Source organism: Xyrauchen texanus, chromosome 21 (assembly GCF_025860055.1).
Source record: "Xyrauchen texanus isolate HMW12.3.18 chromosome 21, RBS_HiC_50CHRs, whole genome shotgun sequence".
NCBI classification, from domain to species: domain Eukaryota; kingdom Metazoa; phylum Chordata; class Actinopteri; order Cypriniformes; family Catostomidae; genus Xyrauchen; species Xyrauchen texanus.
In genome coordinates this window covers 32077361-32096445 of record NC_068296.1, presented here as the reverse complement: position 1 = coordinate 32096445, position 19085 = coordinate 32077361, and the positions used below count along the sequence as shown (strand labels likewise).

The following is a 19085-nucleotide window of genomic DNA, read 5'->3' as shown; positions in this document are numbered from 1 at the left end:
ACCATTACCCGTAATATTGACGGACATTTGTTAAGTTGTCACAACACCATAACTCAAAAAAATAAATAGCACCTGATTTGAGAAACATGCGTTTGTTCACAATTCAAATACATTTCAAATACATATATGAAAGGATGTTTTAATAAAGCAGTCACAACTTCACAGGTTTTTTTTTAACATTTTGTTTCCTCACAAAGAACCACTTCCTTAACACGCGAAAGGGTGAACATAGAGATCCAGTTGTATCTCAATACAGTGACATTTCCTAAATGTCGTCATAGAAGTGTACTGGCTGTTGACAATGAATTGTGTCTATATTATTTTAGGAGTCATGTATGTGTTTATATGATGGGAATATGGGCTAGACAATTGCTAATCACACGACAGCGTAATATAAGTCCTATGACGGTGTAAAAAGACATGCTGAAAAGCGTTTTTATAAGGTGTAAAATTCGTTTGCCGATCATCGTGTGACGTACAAACGCCGGGGAATCGGTTCTAATGAACGAGTCGGGCTTCAGCATGCGTTTGATTCAGCGTACAGGTGAGCTGGTTGCACAACACCAATCAATCAGGCAGCAGCCAGCTACACTTGCTGAAGGTAAAGAGGGTGAGGTCGTATGCGGCGTTTTTGTCTTCACTGTAATAAACTTTCCCACGGTAAGTTGTGTTTTTTTTTATCAAACCCTTCTATAGCAGTTGTCCGCCAACACAACCAAGTATCTAAATTAAAACAGTTTATTTCGTTTTGAAAACTGTAATCAAACTGTCGTCTGTTTAATGCCTGGAAAGAATACGACAGTTATTGTAACCACAAAGGGTATGAATGGGGGGATGAGCAATTTTACGGTGAGTTTCAGTAGATAATGTTACAGAAATGAAGCGCACATTGCCCTTGTCACCTAGTAATTTGCCTACCTGACACAATTTGTATTTGTTGCGCAAATTATAGTAGCAGCTCTCTTGGTTTCGAGACTAGCCTAAATTAATGTGTGTTTAGAATTGATAAATGATGGGTGTTGACAATTACGATTACAACGAGAGGACAAGGTTTGCAAAAAATGCAATAGGGAAGGTCACCTCCCCCAAACATTGAAAATCACTAATTTATTCACCCTCGTGTTCAAACTCACTCAAACAATTTAACCTTTTCACGGACCTGTGACGCCTTTCCGCTTTCTTTAATAACGTAAATTTAGCAAACTTTTATATTTCCAGTGTAATTTTTTTTTAGTGTAAATGTATTGAATGTTTGAAACAAGTTTCAAAGTTAGGCTACTACAGCTACTGAGGAAGTGACAGAAAATATGGCCTGATTCTCTCTTTTTACTGATGTTATCCAGCGCTGAATGTTTTTTTTTGTATTACCTTCTTTTGGAAAACTGTGAAAGCGTACTTGTTGACTTAAGAGAGGTAAGCAAAAAGTACATCTGCTGTGGTCCCTCATTCACCCCTATTCAAGTTTAGTCAACTATAATGACTTCAGCTTCGTGGACTTGTGAAAAGGGTCCATACTACTTACGTACTTTTTCGGTACACAAAGGGAGACATTTGGGGGGAAATGGATTTGTGATGTCATACAATGGCAGTGGATGGTGACCTCCTCCTCAAGCTTTAAATAAAGCAAAAGTATCATTCAGCAGTCTAATAAATTGACACAAAATGGGACTCATGCCTTCTTCTGAAGGCATACGATGAGGTTTTTCGTTTTTGGGTAAACTATCCCTTTAAGTCAATTACAGTTCTAAATCACACACCAGATCAGTCACAATCCTAATACTCCTGAAATTGTAATCTAGCTCAGAATGTAAAATTGTTTGCTTAAAGGTATATTCTGGATTCATTACAAGTGAAGCTCAATCGACAGCATTTGTGGCATAATGTTGATTACCACAAAAAAATAATTTTGACTCGTTCCTCCTTTTCTTAAAGCAAATATCTGTGTTAAAGTGAGGCACTTATAATGGAAGTGAATGGGGTAAATCTGTAAATGCACAAATATTCACTGTTTCAAATGTATTGTCACAAGTTTTGACTTGTGACAATACATTTGAAACAGTGAATATTTGTTTCAATGAATAAGGATTTTTTGTTCTAAGGATTTTGACTTTATTCTTGACAGAGACATGGCTTAACATTGGCCATGTCATCCCTATGGAATGATATTCCGGACATTATTCAAAAGGAATTGTAAATTGTATTTGCAATTGCGTTTTCAATTTGTGGACGCATAAAATGTGACATAATCCAAACGCAATTGCAAATCGCGCATTACCGTTTGCATTTTCGTTTAAGCGAACGCACAGTGACTGCCAGATTTCAAATGGAAAAGCAAAGTCCGTTTGCAACTTCCCATATCTTACGAGTTTTGGCCCTGTCATATTTAAATAGCAATTTCAATTACCACGTCTGCTTTTTCACTTTCTCAGCGTCGTGTATGTAGCCAGCCAAAACTCAAATGGAATACTAATTCCCTTAGTATTTCCATTTCCGATGCCTTACACGGAAACCTGTCAATCAGGGTCAAGGGTGGGATTATGGTATGGGGCGTGTTTGTCTTGGGAAGTGATGTCACTCACAGTCTATCAGGATCAATAATTAGCACTGCACTTTATTCATCTATAATCTCACACTGGACTGTCAACATATTCTCCTCAATATACGACTTCATATATATATATATATATATATATTTCATATACTCCTACTTATTGTATTGTATATTGTGTGTATTGTTTACTGTACATTATATAATTATTGTGTTGTGTAAGTATGTTGTTTACTGTAATTGGTATATGTCTCGTCAATGTCATGACTGCTATGTTGCTCGGAACTGCACACAAGAATTTCACCTACTGTTGCACTTGTGTACATGGTAGTGTGACAATAAAGTGATTTGATTTGAGAAACCGGCGTCTGTTCAGGGCATCACCTCTTGACCGTCGACTGTGAGTGACGTCACTTCCCAAGACAAACACGCCCCATAGCATAATCCAACCCTTGACCCTGATTGACAGGTTTCTGTGTAAGGCATCGGAAATGGAAATACTAATGGAATTAGTATTCCATTTGAGTATTAGAAAATCAGTTATTTTGAATTCTTATAATAAAGGTGGCTTAAATTTCATTGATTTTGATTCTCTTAACAATACCTTAAAAATTAATTAGCTTAAACGTTTCCTTCACAATCAATCTTCTATTTGGAGTATAATCCCAAGATATATGTTTCTCAATTAGGAGGTATACATTTTCTTTTAATGTGCAATTATTCAATTAGTAAACTTCCTGTCAAACTTTCCAATTATCATCAGCAGATGCTTATGGCTTGGAAACTTATTTACAAGCATAATTTCTCGCCACACAATTTTTTAATTTGGAACAACTGTAATATTCTTCATAAGAGGAAATCTTTATTTCTTGAAAACTGGTTCAATAATGGGGTGATATTAGTAAACCAGCTATTTGATAGTGAAGGTAATTTATTTAATTATTCCGATTTTGTTTCAGGATACCAATTCCCAGTATCTAGTAAAGAATTTAATATAGTTTTCAAGACCATCTCTTTGGAAATCTGTATGCTGTTTAGAAACAATAATAGTGCTACAGTGACTTCTGTTTCTCCCCTAGCCCTGAATCTACTGTGGTTGGTTCTGTTTGTTTTTCAATACATAAATCCAATTATAAAATTAGGTCATTATTTTTGGACCCTGTTACTTCAATTCCTTCCTCCATTTCTTATTGGAATAACCTTTTGATGATATTAAATGGTCATATGTTTGGTCACTTCCTCAGAAATTCTTTCTAACTAATAAAGTTAAAGAAATATCCTATAAAATTATTCATAGATTTTATCCAGATAAATACTTTTTTAAAGAAATTTAGAAATGATATTGATACTTCCTGCTCTTTTTGTGAAGCCTCCTCTGAAACTGTTGATCATTTGTTTTGGGAATGTCTTTTTACTCGGTCTTTCTGGAACAATACTGATGCTCTGATTGTCCAAAAGGTTTTATGTAACTTTTCTTTATCATATAGACACATTCTTTTTGGATTTTATGTTAAAGACAAGAATCTAATTAATGCATGTTTTTGTATAAACCTTCTTTTATATATTGGAAAGTTTCATATCCATAAATGTAAATATATGAAAAGTAAACCCCACTTTAGCTTTTTCAAAGAAGAATTGAAGATGTATTTAAATACAATTTCAACTTCTGTTAACAAGAAAGCAATGAAAACATCCAGAATTTGTGCCATGTTTAATATTCTCTCTTAATGTTTTTTCTTTTGTGCCCTCTTCTTCTTTTTTTTTTTCTTTCTTCTCTTACTCTTTTCTTTTTAGACTATTGTTGAATATATTTACATTTCTTTCACATTTCCTCTCTTAATGTATTCTGAACCATAATTTCTCTTTTGTTTTGAAAGATTGTTTATATTTCTTGTATGTATCGTCTTGTTCTGTTTGTTAATATTGCAATAAAAAAAAAAAAAAAAATAGTATTCCATTTGAGTTTTGGCTGGCTACATACACGACGCTGAGAAAGTGAAAAAGCAGACGTGGTAATTGAAATTGCTATTTAAATATGACAGGGCCAAAACTCGTAAGATATGGGAAACACAGTTGCAAACGGACTTTGCTTTTCCATTTGAAATCTGGCAGTCACTGTGCGTTCGCTTAAACGAAAATGCAAACGGTAATGCGCGATTTGCAATTGCGTTTGGATTATGTCACATTTTATGCGTCCACAAATTGAAAACGCAATTGCAAATACAATTTACAATTCCTTTTGAATAATGTCCGGAATATCATTCCATACATCCCCTTGGGTGAACTGACTCCTGCTAACTGTACCTATTATAATTCTCCAAGGTCTGTTGGCCACGGTGGTGGTCTAGCTACTGTGCAGGGGCGGATCTACCAGGGTGGCATAGGGTGGCAAATGCCACCCTAAAAGAATACCTTGCCACCCCTGCTGCCACCCCAGAACTGGCAGCAAAGAATTAAAAGTTATGGCCATTTTGACAATTTATGCGCGAATCTCCAATGTCCGACTGCACTGAATCCAGCACGAGATGGCGCCAGAGCGGCAAGAGACTGATCAGTTTGGAAAAATTTGTGTTCGGAGTAAACAATTAAAGCAATGTCCAGTACCTCGTTTGAGTGCCGTGACCTATTTATTTCCACAGTGTATTTATGCTCACTTTAGTACAGCTCGGTCCATAGATCTTCATGTGCAAGTTTTTCTTTGTATAGTAGTTTCTTGTACAAATGCTGCGTGTGTTTGCTTCCCCTTCCCCTGTGTCTTACCTTAATGCCTTTTTTGCCATATTTGATAATGCCCTTACTTCAATCATACTTCTATCTCCTATTAAGTGAGATCACATTGAATGGTCACTTATTCCTAATATGAACTGTTTCACATGAAACCTCAAATGCAAGGCATTGATTGCATGAGATTAAGTTTGTCTGTATGAGTTTGAAATGGATTTTCAACTTTCGAAGTGCAGCTGATGAAAATTAAACCTTCTTGAATTGAATGTAGTAGATGATTCTGGAATCTCTAACCATAGTTTTGTTTTATTTGAGTCTGTGCAGCCACTTTCTGTACCTCTACCCCTGTGCCCCGGCACCTCACTCGTGCTATTCATTCTCCCACAGTTATGCAGTTTTCAGAGGTGTATGCTTCTGCTTATCTGTCTCATATCACTGATGACATTACTTGTACTTCAGACACCTCACTGTTGGTTGAAATCTTTAACACAACTTGCACTGCCATTTTAGATCAGGTTGCTCCTTTAAAGTCACGGAGATGTAAAAACAAGTCAGGCATCCAGCCTTGGCTTAATGAGCATACTTGCTCTGTTAGGCAGGAATGTAGGAAGCAGAGCGTAAGTGGAAGGATAAACTTAAGGTTTCATTTGAAATGTTTCATGATTCCTTAAAGCAGTATCAAGTCTCTGTCAAGACTGCAAAATCAAACTATTTCTCTGAATTAATTGCTAAAAATGCCCATAGGCCTAAGATAATTTTTAATACAATTGAATCCATTTGAAGCCTGCCCCTGTGGGCTATCCAGATGCAACCCCTGAGACATGTGAAAAGTTTCTTGAATTTTATATTGACAAAATTCAAGACATTAGAACACAAGTGGAGTGGTGGTGGTGTAGTGGGCTTTTTTCATCTCAGGTCCATTGCTAAATTAAAACCGTTTCTCTAACTGAAGGACTGTTTGCTGTTAGGTCTTCCTCATTGCCTATATTTAAATCTAGATTGAAGACACATTTTTTTTTCTCTTTAGCCTATAATGTTGGTTGAGAATTATAACAGTTGTGTAGGTTTTATGTTTTATTCATTTGTTCTTTTTAACATTTTTACACAAGTTCTATTTAATTCTGTTATTAATGTTTGTAAAAAATTGTACAGCACTTTGGTTACAACACTTGTTGTTTTTAAGTGTGCTTTATAAATAAATTTGAACTTGAACTTGATGAATGTAAACATGATTTTAGTGTGATTAAAATCTCTTACTAACCTTTGTGTAAAGTTATAGCCAATTTTACATCTTTGTTGCCATGATGTAGTCAACAAACCCTGAAACTACTGTATAAATTATGATTTAAACAACTTTACAGCTCAAATAACACATGAGATTTAACTAGGGCTGTCGATTTAACGCTTTAATTCAGTGCGATTTTACAAAAAATAATGCGTTAAAAAAATGTACGCAATTAAACGCAATGCCCGCACTGATATGGAAGATTCCTGAGAAATGCAAGCTTGTAGTACCACTTGAAATTTCAGCTGTGTGGCAATGCGCAGTTTACACAGTGAAGAAAAACACCCTTGAGCAGCAGAACAACACAAACATGCGTTACTTTCTTGCATTCAAAACATTTGATTGGAGCGCAAATCCGAAACTAAGAGATCTCATGTGTTCTAAGTATTAAACTATATTTTAATTTACATGGTGTCCTAAATGTCCTTATGTTTATGATGCGACGCACCCGAGACGCTACACAAGCATGTCTTACGCTGGTGTATATTGACGGTCCTTAAACAAGCCCTCATAATAATAAATATTGAAATTGACACATAATTGTGAAATGGATTGCTGTGAACTGTATGACAATGCGTGACGTATGATCAATAATATGGTAGTAAACAATACATTGTATTCTAAAGCCGCTTTTTGTATCGTCTTATCAATGATTAACTCTTCTGCTACAGGAATGTAATGCATTTTAATTATCTGAATTTTTTTTTATTATATATACATCGTTTATTTTTTTATATATATATATATCATTATTTCATCATTATATATTTAATTATTTATATGAGGGGCTTTCTCAGCAAATATTTGTATTTGCGAATAAATGTGATTAATTGCGATTAATTAATCAGGACACCATGTAATTCGATAAAAAAAATTATCAATTGACAGCCCTAGTTTTAACAGAAGAATTAATGCAAGTGCTTTTATAAAATAAGCTTCACATTTCTGTTTAAACCCTCCAAAATGTGGCCCCATTCTTTTCTATTGTAAATGCCTCTCTGTCCCTTTGCTATGTTAAAGAAAAAGAGGAATTCATAGAAATAATTTTTTGTGGTAAACAACATTATGCCACAAATGCTGTCGATTGAGCTTAACTTGCATTGTACTGAACCTGGAACATTCCATATAAGGAGCATCAACACAAGGTGTACAATAATGTTCTGTACGAAGTGTTTTGCAGGACTGTGACATAAACAATACTCTAAACTCTGTGCTTGAACTTAATGTACTATACACATGGGAGTGAAGCAGGTTAGAGCTTGTTCTTTTAATTAGTCTCTTGAGAGCAGGATTACAATAAATTAAAAGGTTGCATTTCATTTGACATCAATATACAAGAATAATTTGGTCTAGTGTATGTATGCAAACAAAAAAAGCAACTCTAGTAGTATTAATAATAGTGCAGTGGTGCTCAGCAAGTTTTGCTTTACGAACAAGATTTATCATTGGACATCAAATGGTGGCCCATGCAAAAGTAAACAAAATAGCATATACCTTTTAGTACCATATGGTTCTGTCGGTTAACAAATTATCATCCCAAGGAAATTGCAAAGGCCTTCACTTGCATTCATGAGAATTGGTTCAATATCACTATTAGGTGAAGAGAATTGATACGTTGAGTGAAATTGCTGTACCACACAATCGCAACTATATAGTAACCATGAAATTCTTTCTCCAGATGTAGTTCTACTCAAAATGTAGTTCATGCATAATCTTTCAACAATGAAATAAAAAATGTAATTCCAGCCTTTAGTCTATTAATATTTAAAATGTTTTGTTTTAGAAAATCACTTGATTTCATGTATAAAAAATAAACACTGATTATACAATGATTTTGCATTGATATAGATTTAAAAAACAGAAATAAATTTTTTTTATTTCTGTTTTTTGGGGGGTAATTTTTGTAATTTTTAAATAAAAACATGAAACATTGACTATAAATTAACATTATAACCATAGGTAAGATTAATAAACAAGTAAAAAAAAAAAAAAAAGGGGAAATAAATAACAAGTGGTCAATGAAAAGCTGTTAAACAAGTTCAGCACTTGGGCAAACTGGTCTGACACGTCTGACAAACTGAGTGAGATTCCGTCTTCATGTCATCAGTTTGAGGGGTTTGGACACCACATGAAAGATTAGGTTGAGGATAATGTGCTGATTAAGTGTGTGAAAAATGTAATAGAACTGCTGTCAGTATACAGAGTAATAAAATTAAAAAATAAACCGGTATCTCTCTAAATGACATTTAAAAATTTGCATGAATAGGAGTGTTTTATCTGTATGAAGAAATAAGTAATGCTGCACTCCAGAGCAACTGCAAACAAATATTAGCAATTATTTAGTATCATAAAAGCCTTGATGCAATGCAAAATAATGAGAAATAATAGAAAAATACGTACCTTGTATGAGATTTGTCATTGTTTTGAAGTCAAATGTCCCCTATGACATCCACTTTTCATGGATCTGATGATGTTGATGTCCAGAACTTCAGAAGTGCTCAGAGTAGGTGAAAGCCTTTGCTAAAACCCATGTTCAATTAATATGGTATCTGCAATAAAAAAAAATATATAAAATGAACATATTTTTGTACATGACAATAAAACCATGAACACCAAATACTCAAACATTTCCATCACTTCCTCTCTTTGACTTTGTACATTTAACATATTCACATGCTTGAACAGATCAGTGCTGTGATGTGCTCATGGAAACTTGTTTCATTTTTCCCATGTTTTCACAGGCCTGGATGAAAACGTTTTGTCCGTTTATTCTTTGTGCTTGCTGAAATAAATGTGCAAGTCATAAATGACAAGGAGTTAGATCAAAATAAATAAAAAAATAACATAAAATTATGCAACAAATACATTTATATTTCTTTCTTTCTTACCTGGGTAACGTTGCCCTCAAGCTTTCAGCTCAACTGACTTTCCTTGACTGTTAAAACACTCGCGGCTTAAACGTGCCTTTGCACTATGTAGATAGGAGGGGAAAGACAGTGCTACATGCTCAAGATGTTTGCTGTTTATGATAAACTTTTTATTTTCTCCCCAATTTGGAATTCCCAATTTGCACATGGTCCTCGTGGTGGTGTAGTGACTCGCCTCAATCCGTGTTGCGGAGGACAAATCTCAGTTGCCTCCACGTCTGAGACAGTCAATCCACGCATCTTATCACGTGACTTGTTGAGCACATTAGTGCAGAGAGTGTGCGTGTGGAGGCTTCACGCTATTCTCCGTGGCATCCACACACAACATGCCCCACTGAGAGCAAACTACATTACAGTGACCACGGGGAGGTTACTCCAATGTGGCTCTACCCTCCCTAGCAATCGGGCCAATCTGGTTGCTTAGGAGACCTGACAGTAGTCACTCATCATGGCTTGGATTTGAACTCCATGGGTAGTAGTTCTTTTACATCTTTTGCTGAATTATGTGTCAATAATAAACTATAACTTAGACTGTATATTAATACTAAGATAAAGCTGTCACCAGTAAGAGAAAGGACATTTGATCTGATCATCTGTCATTTATCCTTCTCTAATCAAACCCAAAGCTGTAGAAAAAAATTAAATCTGCTGTATGAAATGCATAAGTAGTGTAGTGTTCAAAACTATTTGTAAACAAAACTTTCAGTAATGTAATTTATGCAGGCATGCATACATTTAAGCAATTGTCAACTCAAAGAACCTTTGTAAATGGAACCTCTTTGGCATAAAGTGTTCTTTGGAGCCGAGTAAAGAACCCCAGGATCCTATATAGAACCCCAAATAACCTTTTTTTTTCTTCTTTTCCCTCTTTAAGAGAGTTGAACAGTCGTCGACTGTGACTAAAAAGGCCATGGACTTTTTTTAGGTGCTGTGACAACTTTTTAAAGATGTTAATCACCTTTCAACTTTTTTCGAGAAGTGCAAATATAAAATTTTCTTAGTTAATGAATTTGTGGAACCAGCAAGTATAATACAAATATATTATATTTGTATATTTAGCTATTAAAGATCATGAAATGTTGTTTAAAATAGTTGTCATACAGCAGGACACTGATGACAATTCTTAAAATGTCACATCAATTACCCACAAATATGTGTAAATGTTTATTTACAAAAAATCTATGAAAACAAAGTTGGCCAGAATATGTACATATGTTAAAAAAAAAAATCACCTCTTAAAGGGTAACTAAACCCCTGCTCAGAGTCTGACTCCACCCACTAGCAATATTTGAAAAATGCTCAAAGTGGGCAGACCCCAGCGGGGATAGAGGGGGCGAACCGAGGGCGGGGCTGAGCGGGGGGGGGGGCGTGCACCTGAGACCCGTAGTGACGGATTAATTGACAGCTGCTGTCAGACTCTAAAATGGAGAGTGACTGGAGTGACGCAAGTAACTTTGCCACGGAGCGGTCTTTTAAAGTCGAGGACCTTTCTCCCCCACCTTCACCTGAAGTGGAGGAGGGTGAATTGTCTGTGGACACAGGGCCGGAGCCATATCAATTTGAGCCGCTGGCTCAAATTGCGGTTTTAACTCCCTGTTGAGCATCCGAGTGCGCATTCACCTTCACTCACGTGCAGGAAAAACAAACAAAACGCTGTTCAGTGATGTTTATCCTTTTAGCAGGATTTTTATTTAGCAAGCTTCACTTGAACATAACATCAGTTAGCTGTTCTCTCAACTTAGAAGAATGTGACGTAAAGCGTAACGTCATCATGTACAAAACCGTATACCTCCAAATAAAACTATACAGGTAGTCAATACCGTAATACAATGTATAAGGGTGCAATACGTTTAACACTCCCGCATTGCGAACGCGTGTTTGTCGACCCCAGAGGATTAACTTTAGCCTAACCATAAATTGTGATTCAAATATATATGATCACTCACCTCAAGACGCCGCTGAGGTGGTGGAGTCCATGCAGGAGGAGCAGCGTTTGGCACTGCGTCGCTTTTCAGCGCGAGCTGTTTGGAGAAGTCCATTTCCACCATTGCGTTGGAGAAGCAATCCCGCGTAAAATGCAGTTTGCACACTTCTCCAGCTCTAGGCGGGAACTCATGGTCTTCCAGAACAAGGACGTGCAACCCCTGGCGCCTAATTTCCAAGTCTATATGGAAAGCAATACAGTCCAGCAGTGCTGTTGCAACCAGCAACATTACACCTACGTACCATCCTGACCACTGTACTAAATACAGATAATCTACGCTAACTTGAAGCTATCCCAACTGACGCAATACTATGCTACTAACTAACTATGCTTCTAACAATACTACACTAACAAATATGCTAATTAACTACCTAGGCTACACGAAATAATCTAAATAACTATATAAATGCTATGCTAAATAGATGCTAAAATACTCTATCCTGATCGTTTTCAATACTCGCAATTCCAACTCCTGACTCGCTACAGTAGTTTTGACGACACGAGATGGTTTTTATACTGCCATGGGCGTGGTAGCTCGTACCAAGGGCGTGGTGAGTTGGAACCTGCTTAGGTCAGCTGTCACCGCTTACGTCACGAAGTACCGCAAACAGCCAATAGGAAGATTCAACTGCAGTAGCCACCGTTCAACCTGAAGAGGGCAGCACTCAGACGTTTTTACACCATATATTGTAGAATTAAAACACTTTATACACATGTCAAAAAAATTACTTGAATCAATGACCAGTACTAATAAAGCCCCATTCTTACAGATCATTAACTAAAAAAAGTTGGTTTAGGGTTTAGTTACCCTTTAAAGTGTAGAACTTTGCAGGTATTTTGCAGATTAATTGCTCATATTTTCACTCTGTGTGAGTTTGATAAATTTTTATATCCGCAGTGTTTTAATTCCTTCCCAGATGATTCTTTAGAAAAGGTGTTTCTGTTTTCCTTGGAAAAGGTACCCCTCAAATAGCCACAAAGTAATATTTTTCATGACTTATTTTCTGCATTTTTATCAGGCGTCAACATTATTCACTTCAGCTCCCAGCATTATGAATAAAATATGCAACTGACTATGCACTGCTCATAGCTTTACTGTTTGCAGATTTTATATAATATATATGTGTGTGCTGCTGTTATTGTAAACTTTCAGGTATTTGTAATTTTGTGATTTATTCAGAGCTCATCTTATATTTAATATGTCTTTGGTTGTCACCATTATTGTGATTTGTATGTCAAATAAGCTCCACAAGAGGTATGGCCTTAAAACATATTAAATTGCATTACGATGTGAAAGTAATTTCAAATAAGTAGTTTCAGTTTTTCAAAATAAAAGCCATTTGTATTGGATGTACCTTACAGCATTTTTTTGAATATTCACTCTTTAATGTGGTCTGCACTGGCATGCTGGAGCGGAGCCCAGGGCAGCTGTCTATCGCTCAAGTTTCATGCTGTTAAAAGTTTGCTGGGAAAATAAGTCAAGTACCAATTTAAAGGATTGGTGGTTGCACAGTAGACTAAGGCACATAACTGGTAATCAGGGGGTTGCTGGTTCGATCCCCACAGCCACCACCATTGTGACCTTGAGCAAGGCAATTAACTCCAGGTTGTTCCTGGGGGGTTGTCCCTGTAATAAGTGTACTGTAAGTTGCTTTGGATGAAAGCGTCTGCCTTTTTTTTTTTTTATTATTATTAATGTTTATTAAAAAACATAATTTTAAGAGGACTCCAGTGTGAGTCCCTACAAATTAACTGTTATAATGGCAGACAATTTAGGTCAAAAGGAATTAAAAATTAACCTTGTTCAACATGAGAGCTACCGTTTAATGTAATTTTATTTATTTTAGAATTGATATCAAAGCAGTGGCAGCTGTCTGTCTTTTTTTTTTGTCCAAATCGTGCAGCACTGAAATATAAAACTAATTTTGAAATGACAGAATAATTGTGAAAAATAATCATGATCACCATTATTGTGCAGGCCTAAGCGAACCAAACCAAGAAGAAAATGAATTTTTTTTTTGCCCATTTCAGACAAATCAGACAAGTTGCAGGCCTAAAAATGCACTTGCTGTTTTTTTTTTTTTTTTTTTTTGCAAAACTTAAGAACTGTATCTCAACCTAATTGAAAGAATAGGACTAATGATTTTGTTTCTACAAAGCTCTGTACATTTTAGTGAGTACGAGAGCGAAGCTTACAAATTAATTGGAGAAGCGATCTATCTACAGGAGTCTGCAGTTGTATGTAAGTGTGTTTATTTCATTGTTTTTAACGTTGTTATAGTGGTATTCATTGCTAGATCAGGTGCTGTTTGTTTACTGTCTTTAACGCGGGTCGCTTAGACGTGTGTTTGTTGTGTGTGCGCTATATTTGTGTTGACTTGTCCCATAGTATTCGCTGATAGAATTGTTAGACTTGTTTAAACTTGTCACGTAGGATTCGTTGCTAGATTTGCTTAGACTTCGGGTTGGTTATCCTGTGTGTGTGTGTGTGTGTGTGTGTGTGTGTGTGTGTGTGTGTGTGTAAAACTATCGTCGTTTTAGTGTCTGCAAACAGTGCTTCACATGTTTTAGAGTATTATTTATTGCTAAAGTGCAGCATAATTTATTTGCACTCTGATTCTCATCCGTTCTGATTCTGCTGGACCTTTCTGCTGCCTTTGACACAGTCAACCATCAGATCCTTCTCTCCACCCTCTCTAAACTGGGTATCACTGGAACTGTGCTTGACTGGTTCAACTCTTATCTCTCAGAAAGGTCCTTTTGAGGTAGCATGGAGAGGGGAAGTATCCAAGCCACACCAGTTACTTACTGGGGTACCTCAGGGATCAGTGCTTGGGCCACTTCTCTTCTCCATATACACAACATCACTGGGACCCATCATCCAGTCACATGGTTTCTCTTACCACTGCTACGCTGATGACAAGCAACTCTACTTGTCTTTCCAGCCCAACGACACCACAGTGACCGCTCGAATCGCTGCCTGTCTGGCAGACATCTCAGCCTGGATGAAGGAACACCACCTTCAACTCAACCCTGCCAAGACCGAACTCCTTGTCTTTCCAGCCAACCCGGCTGTTGAACGCAACATCACCGTGCAGCTGGGTCCAACTACAGTTTCGCCTTCCAAAACGGTCTGAAATCTAGGGGTAACCATTGATGATGAGCTAAATTTCACAGACCACATTTCAAAAACTGCAAGATCATGTAGATTTACACACTACAATATCAGGAAGATAAGACTCTTCCTCTCTGTACATGCCACACAACTGCTCGTTCAGTCCCTTGTCATAACTAGACTGGACTACTGTAATGCTCTCATTGCAGGCCTTCCTGCATGTGCTATTAGACCTCTCCAAATGATCCAGAATGCAGCAGCACGTCTGGTCTTTAATGAACCTAAGAGAGCACATGTTACACCACTCTTTGTCTCTCTCCACTGGCTGCCGGTTCATGCACGTTTTAAATTCAAGGACCTGATGCTGGCATATAAAACAGTTACTGGGTCTGCTCCAGCATACCTAAAAACATTTATGCTGAGCTACGTTCCCACCAGAAGCCTGCGGTCGGCTAAGGAACGTCGCCTTGTCGTACCAAAACAAAGAGGCACCAAAAAACTTTCCCGGACTTTCAGTTTCATCATACCACGGTGGTGGAATGACCTTCCCAACTCAATCCGGGAAGCTAACTCACTCTCTATCTTCAAAAAACAGCTAAAAACACATCTTTTCCAAAAGCACTTAACCGGTCACAAAAAAAAAAAAAAAAAAATTCACATTTCTTGTTGCACTTAAATCTGTTTTGTATACTATTCTGATGATAGTGAAACTTTGTAATATGGCACTTTTTGTACCACTGTCTTCCTAAGATGATTCGCTGATGTTTTTCGTCTTTTGTAAGTCGCTTTGGATAAAAGCGTCTGCCAAATGAATAAATGTAAATTTTTTTTTTTTTGTTTCTTTTTTTTCTTTTCTTTTGCCACCACAGACCAGGGGCTTGTTAGAGGTGAGGTTCTATCTTGTCACAATCTTGACACCAATAATTGTCTTAGAATTATTTAATATGTATTTGTTTTAAATAATGAAATATTGTTAAAAGGCAGAAACAAGTAATGGAAAGATGGAATATTTTAAAAGAATTAGGGTCTTCTCCGGTCCATTCAGTAGAAACACTTTTATTTCAAATTAACCGCAGTTACTAATATCAGTTCCGACCATCGTCCAAGGTACTCATCAAAGTTTTGGACCTGAACCTGTGTGGGTCTCGTGTTGGACCTTGGGTTTTCGGATCCAAGTAGACCCGTGAAGACCTCCATTTCAGACTAGAAGTTAGCAATTTTGTACCATTTTACAAACTATCATTATCTGTCATATTCAATTGATCTCACTTGCATTTGTTTCTTTGTGTCCTCTAGGCACACAGCTGAACTTAAACGACGATGCAATATTCAAGACCCTGAATTCAATTTGGAGTTATTTTTCTTCAAAAAGGAAGACACAAGTAATTTGAGTATGTGTTGGTCTTGAATATAAAAAGATAACGGAACATCAGCATTGATCCCCATAGAAGAACAGAGACTGAGTGGTACTTCAAGTTATTTCTGGTGTGTGACACCCCCCAACCATTTCCTGTGCAGGCCAACATCCTTTTGTGTCTCAAGTGTGAGCTACTCTTGACACAGAGTTGCCTTAAAATGAGAATAAAGTATATAAAGTACTTTCTTGTAGCATTAGCTAGCAGCTTTTGCTTTGTTATATTCTATTCCAAGCTAAAGGATGTGGCACGCTCTCAAAGAGAGATGACTGAAATGTCATCAGTGAAAACAGCCACCCCTCAACAGAGGGTGTCCACCACTGTAAGAAAGATATCCAACATTATGACACCATATAAACTTACACCATTCAATATTTCTGAGGGCTTCAGAAAAGATATTCCAAAAAATGGTGCATACTGGAACAGAAAACTTCATTCTCTTCTCAGGGAATTCGACAATGCTGTAAATCAAACCCGCAAGGACCCACGCAGCAGGTTTCGCTGTCGGCCTGAGAGTTTTGAGTTACTGCAAACAAACATTCAGGATCTTCAGTCATACCCCCTACTCTATATGGACTTCCTTAATGGCATGGAATGTCGAGATCCACCAATTCTTATCAATCAGCATAGCAAGTGTGCGTTGAAGGAAAATGATCAAATTTTCCTTCTTTTTGCAATTAAATCCACCTCGAAGCACTTTGAGAGGCGTCAAGCCATTCGAGAGACCTGGGGAAGAGAAGGGTCATATGATAATGGGGTGCAGGTGCGAACGGTCTTTCTGTTGGGTCGATCATCTTTGGATGATCCCAATCTTGACAAACTGGTTTCGTTGGAGGCTCAGCAGTTTCAAGATCTTCTTGTTTGGGATTTTCAGGACTCCTTCTATAACCTGACTCTCAAGGAACATGTGTTCTTCAAATGGATTCTTGATCACTGTCCTTCCGTATCTTTCATTTTTAAGGGCGATGATGATGTTTTTGCCAACACTCAAGCAATACTGAATCATTTACAGTCTCTAGACCCTGCTCAGGCCTCATCTTTGTACACTGGGCAAATCATTGAGAAAGCCAGCCCCTTACGAGACTCTAAAATAAAATATTATGTTCCTCAAACGTTCTATGAAGGTCCTTACCCTCCTTATGCTGGTGGTGGTGGATTTCTCTTTTCTGGCAACCTAATCCCATCACTTTACCATGTTTCCTTCTACATACCCTTCTTCCCTATTGATGATGTCTACACAGGGATGTGCTTCAAAGCACTTGGAATCAGTTCATCGATACACGGTGGTTTCAGGACATTTGACATTCGGGAACAGGATCGGGAGAATGCATGTGTACACAAAGACTTGCTCCTGGTGCACAAACGCAACCCTCAGCAGACCATGAGGCTGTGGAGGAATATGCACAGCTCCATGCTAACCTGCTGAGAAGTCACTGGTAGACTGCCACGGTCAACTTGAAACAGATGATTTTGTTCAGATATTGTTCTTTATGTAAATTCTGAAACCAATTTTTAAGACCCGTTGGCAAGTAAAAGCTGGTAAAAGCCTGTTTCTGGGTCAAAACATTGGAATCTAGTGCATAAGATTATCTGTAATTCTAGTCCAGGTTTTGGAATTTGAAGATTTTGTGAGGTCTATAGATTAAGTCTTTTTTTTTTTTTTTGGTTTGTTTTCTGCTGGGTTGAGGTGACTTTGCTGTATTATATTTAAAGATTGTACATGAGAGAAAATATCTATTTTTTTGGATCTAATGCAATTTTACCAGCATGGTGTCCACCGCTTTAGTTCAACTGTCCATCTTGACCTTTTACAGGTTAATTTTTACAGCCTGTTCTCATGACTCTGGTGACATTTTTGCAGAATGATATTACGTGGTTCCTTTCACGCATCATGGCAGTTTTGAGGTGAAATGTCCACTGAGTGGTGCTAAAAGTGAGTAAAGTTTTCTCTCAAACAGATGAGGTCTTTACAGTTAATGTTCTATCGATGTTTTAACTCAACGAAACCTACCTACCTCCCTACCCTAAACCTTCATCTTAAACCTAACTGATAGTCTCATACAAGCAAACATGACATAAATGCAATTGCTGTGAAGAAAACCTGTAATTTTGTCATGCTTCTATGACACTTTTAGCTTGCGTGTCGATTAGCGTTACCCTTCAGGTCTTGTGAACAGGACCTGGTGCTTTGCATCGCTGCTCACAGTGTAACTAAAAAAATGAAGTGTTTATGAACCGATAGCATAGTGTGCTCATGAGTTGTTAAAAAAAAAAAAAAAAGGAATTGTTGTAGTGCCTCTAGTATTTATTTCAACCGAAAACTGCCGCAATATGTACAAGGTGACACGTAAAAATCATTTTGCAAAAATGTAGGTATAGTAATTGGATTCTATACTTAAGGAAATGGTTTAGTTCAAAATGAAAATTGTCTGTATTTACTCACCCAAACCCAATGTTACAAACATATATGATGTATAAAAAAAAATCTGTGGATCCTTTTTGTTGAATTGTAATGTATGAACATTACGCTTTCATTCAATGACAACTATTAAACAACATGGTAACACCATAAAAGTACTATATACGTAGTCCATATGTCTTGTGTGTTGTATTCTAAGTCTTCTGAAACCACATGAATGCCTTGTAAGACGAACAGACTAAAATGAAGTAATTATGTAAGGGATAACGTACAATCGTTTTCACAAATTAAGCTTTTTGTATCACCCTGAAGGGATTTATTTTGCAATTAATGACCAGCTGATTACCTATTACATGCCTACCTACTAAATACATATATCAACATGAAATATTGATTTGTGTTAAATGATCTGCAATTATTTAATTATATTTTTAACATTAGAGGTTACCAAAGCACTTTAAACTGTGTCCCATTCTCACACACCAATGACAGTAGAGCTGCCATGCAAAGGCACTATCCTGCCTTGCCCAAGGACACTTCGGCATGTGGAGTCGTGTGGAATCGCCGGGATTCAAACCAACGGCGCCAACCCTGCGATTAGCAGCCGACCTGCTCTACTATCTGAGCCACAGCCACCCCTAATGTTGCATCAGTCCTACTGACATTAA

At 37.1% G+C, this 19085-nt stretch overlaps 1 protein-coding gene across 2 annotated transcripts; it reads left to right on the top strand.

Annotated features, from left to right (window-relative positions):
* The first annotated feature begins 532 nt into the window (after positions 1 to 532).
* Positions 533 to 18581, top strand: LOC127661256 (N-acetyllactosaminide beta-1,3-N-acetylglucosaminyltransferase 2-like). 2 transcript variants are annotated; one of them, XM_052151880.1, is made up of 3 exons: positions 609 to 660; positions 14414 to 14614; positions 15880 to 18581. In XM_052151880.1, exon 3 carries the CDS (start codon positions 16159 to 16161, stop codon positions 17422 to 17424), a length of 1266 nt encoding a protein of 421 aa, XP_052007840.1. In that variant the 5' UTR covers positions 609 to 660; positions 14414 to 14614; positions 15880 to 16158; the 3' UTR covers positions 17425 to 18581. The 2 variants fall into 2 exon arrangements, with proteins under 2 accessions (XP_052007839.1, XP_052007840.1); XM_052151879.1 differs by lacking the exon at positions 14414 to 14614 and having other exon boundaries at positions 533 to 660.
* The last annotated feature ends 504 nt before the right edge of the window (positions 18582 to 19085 follow it).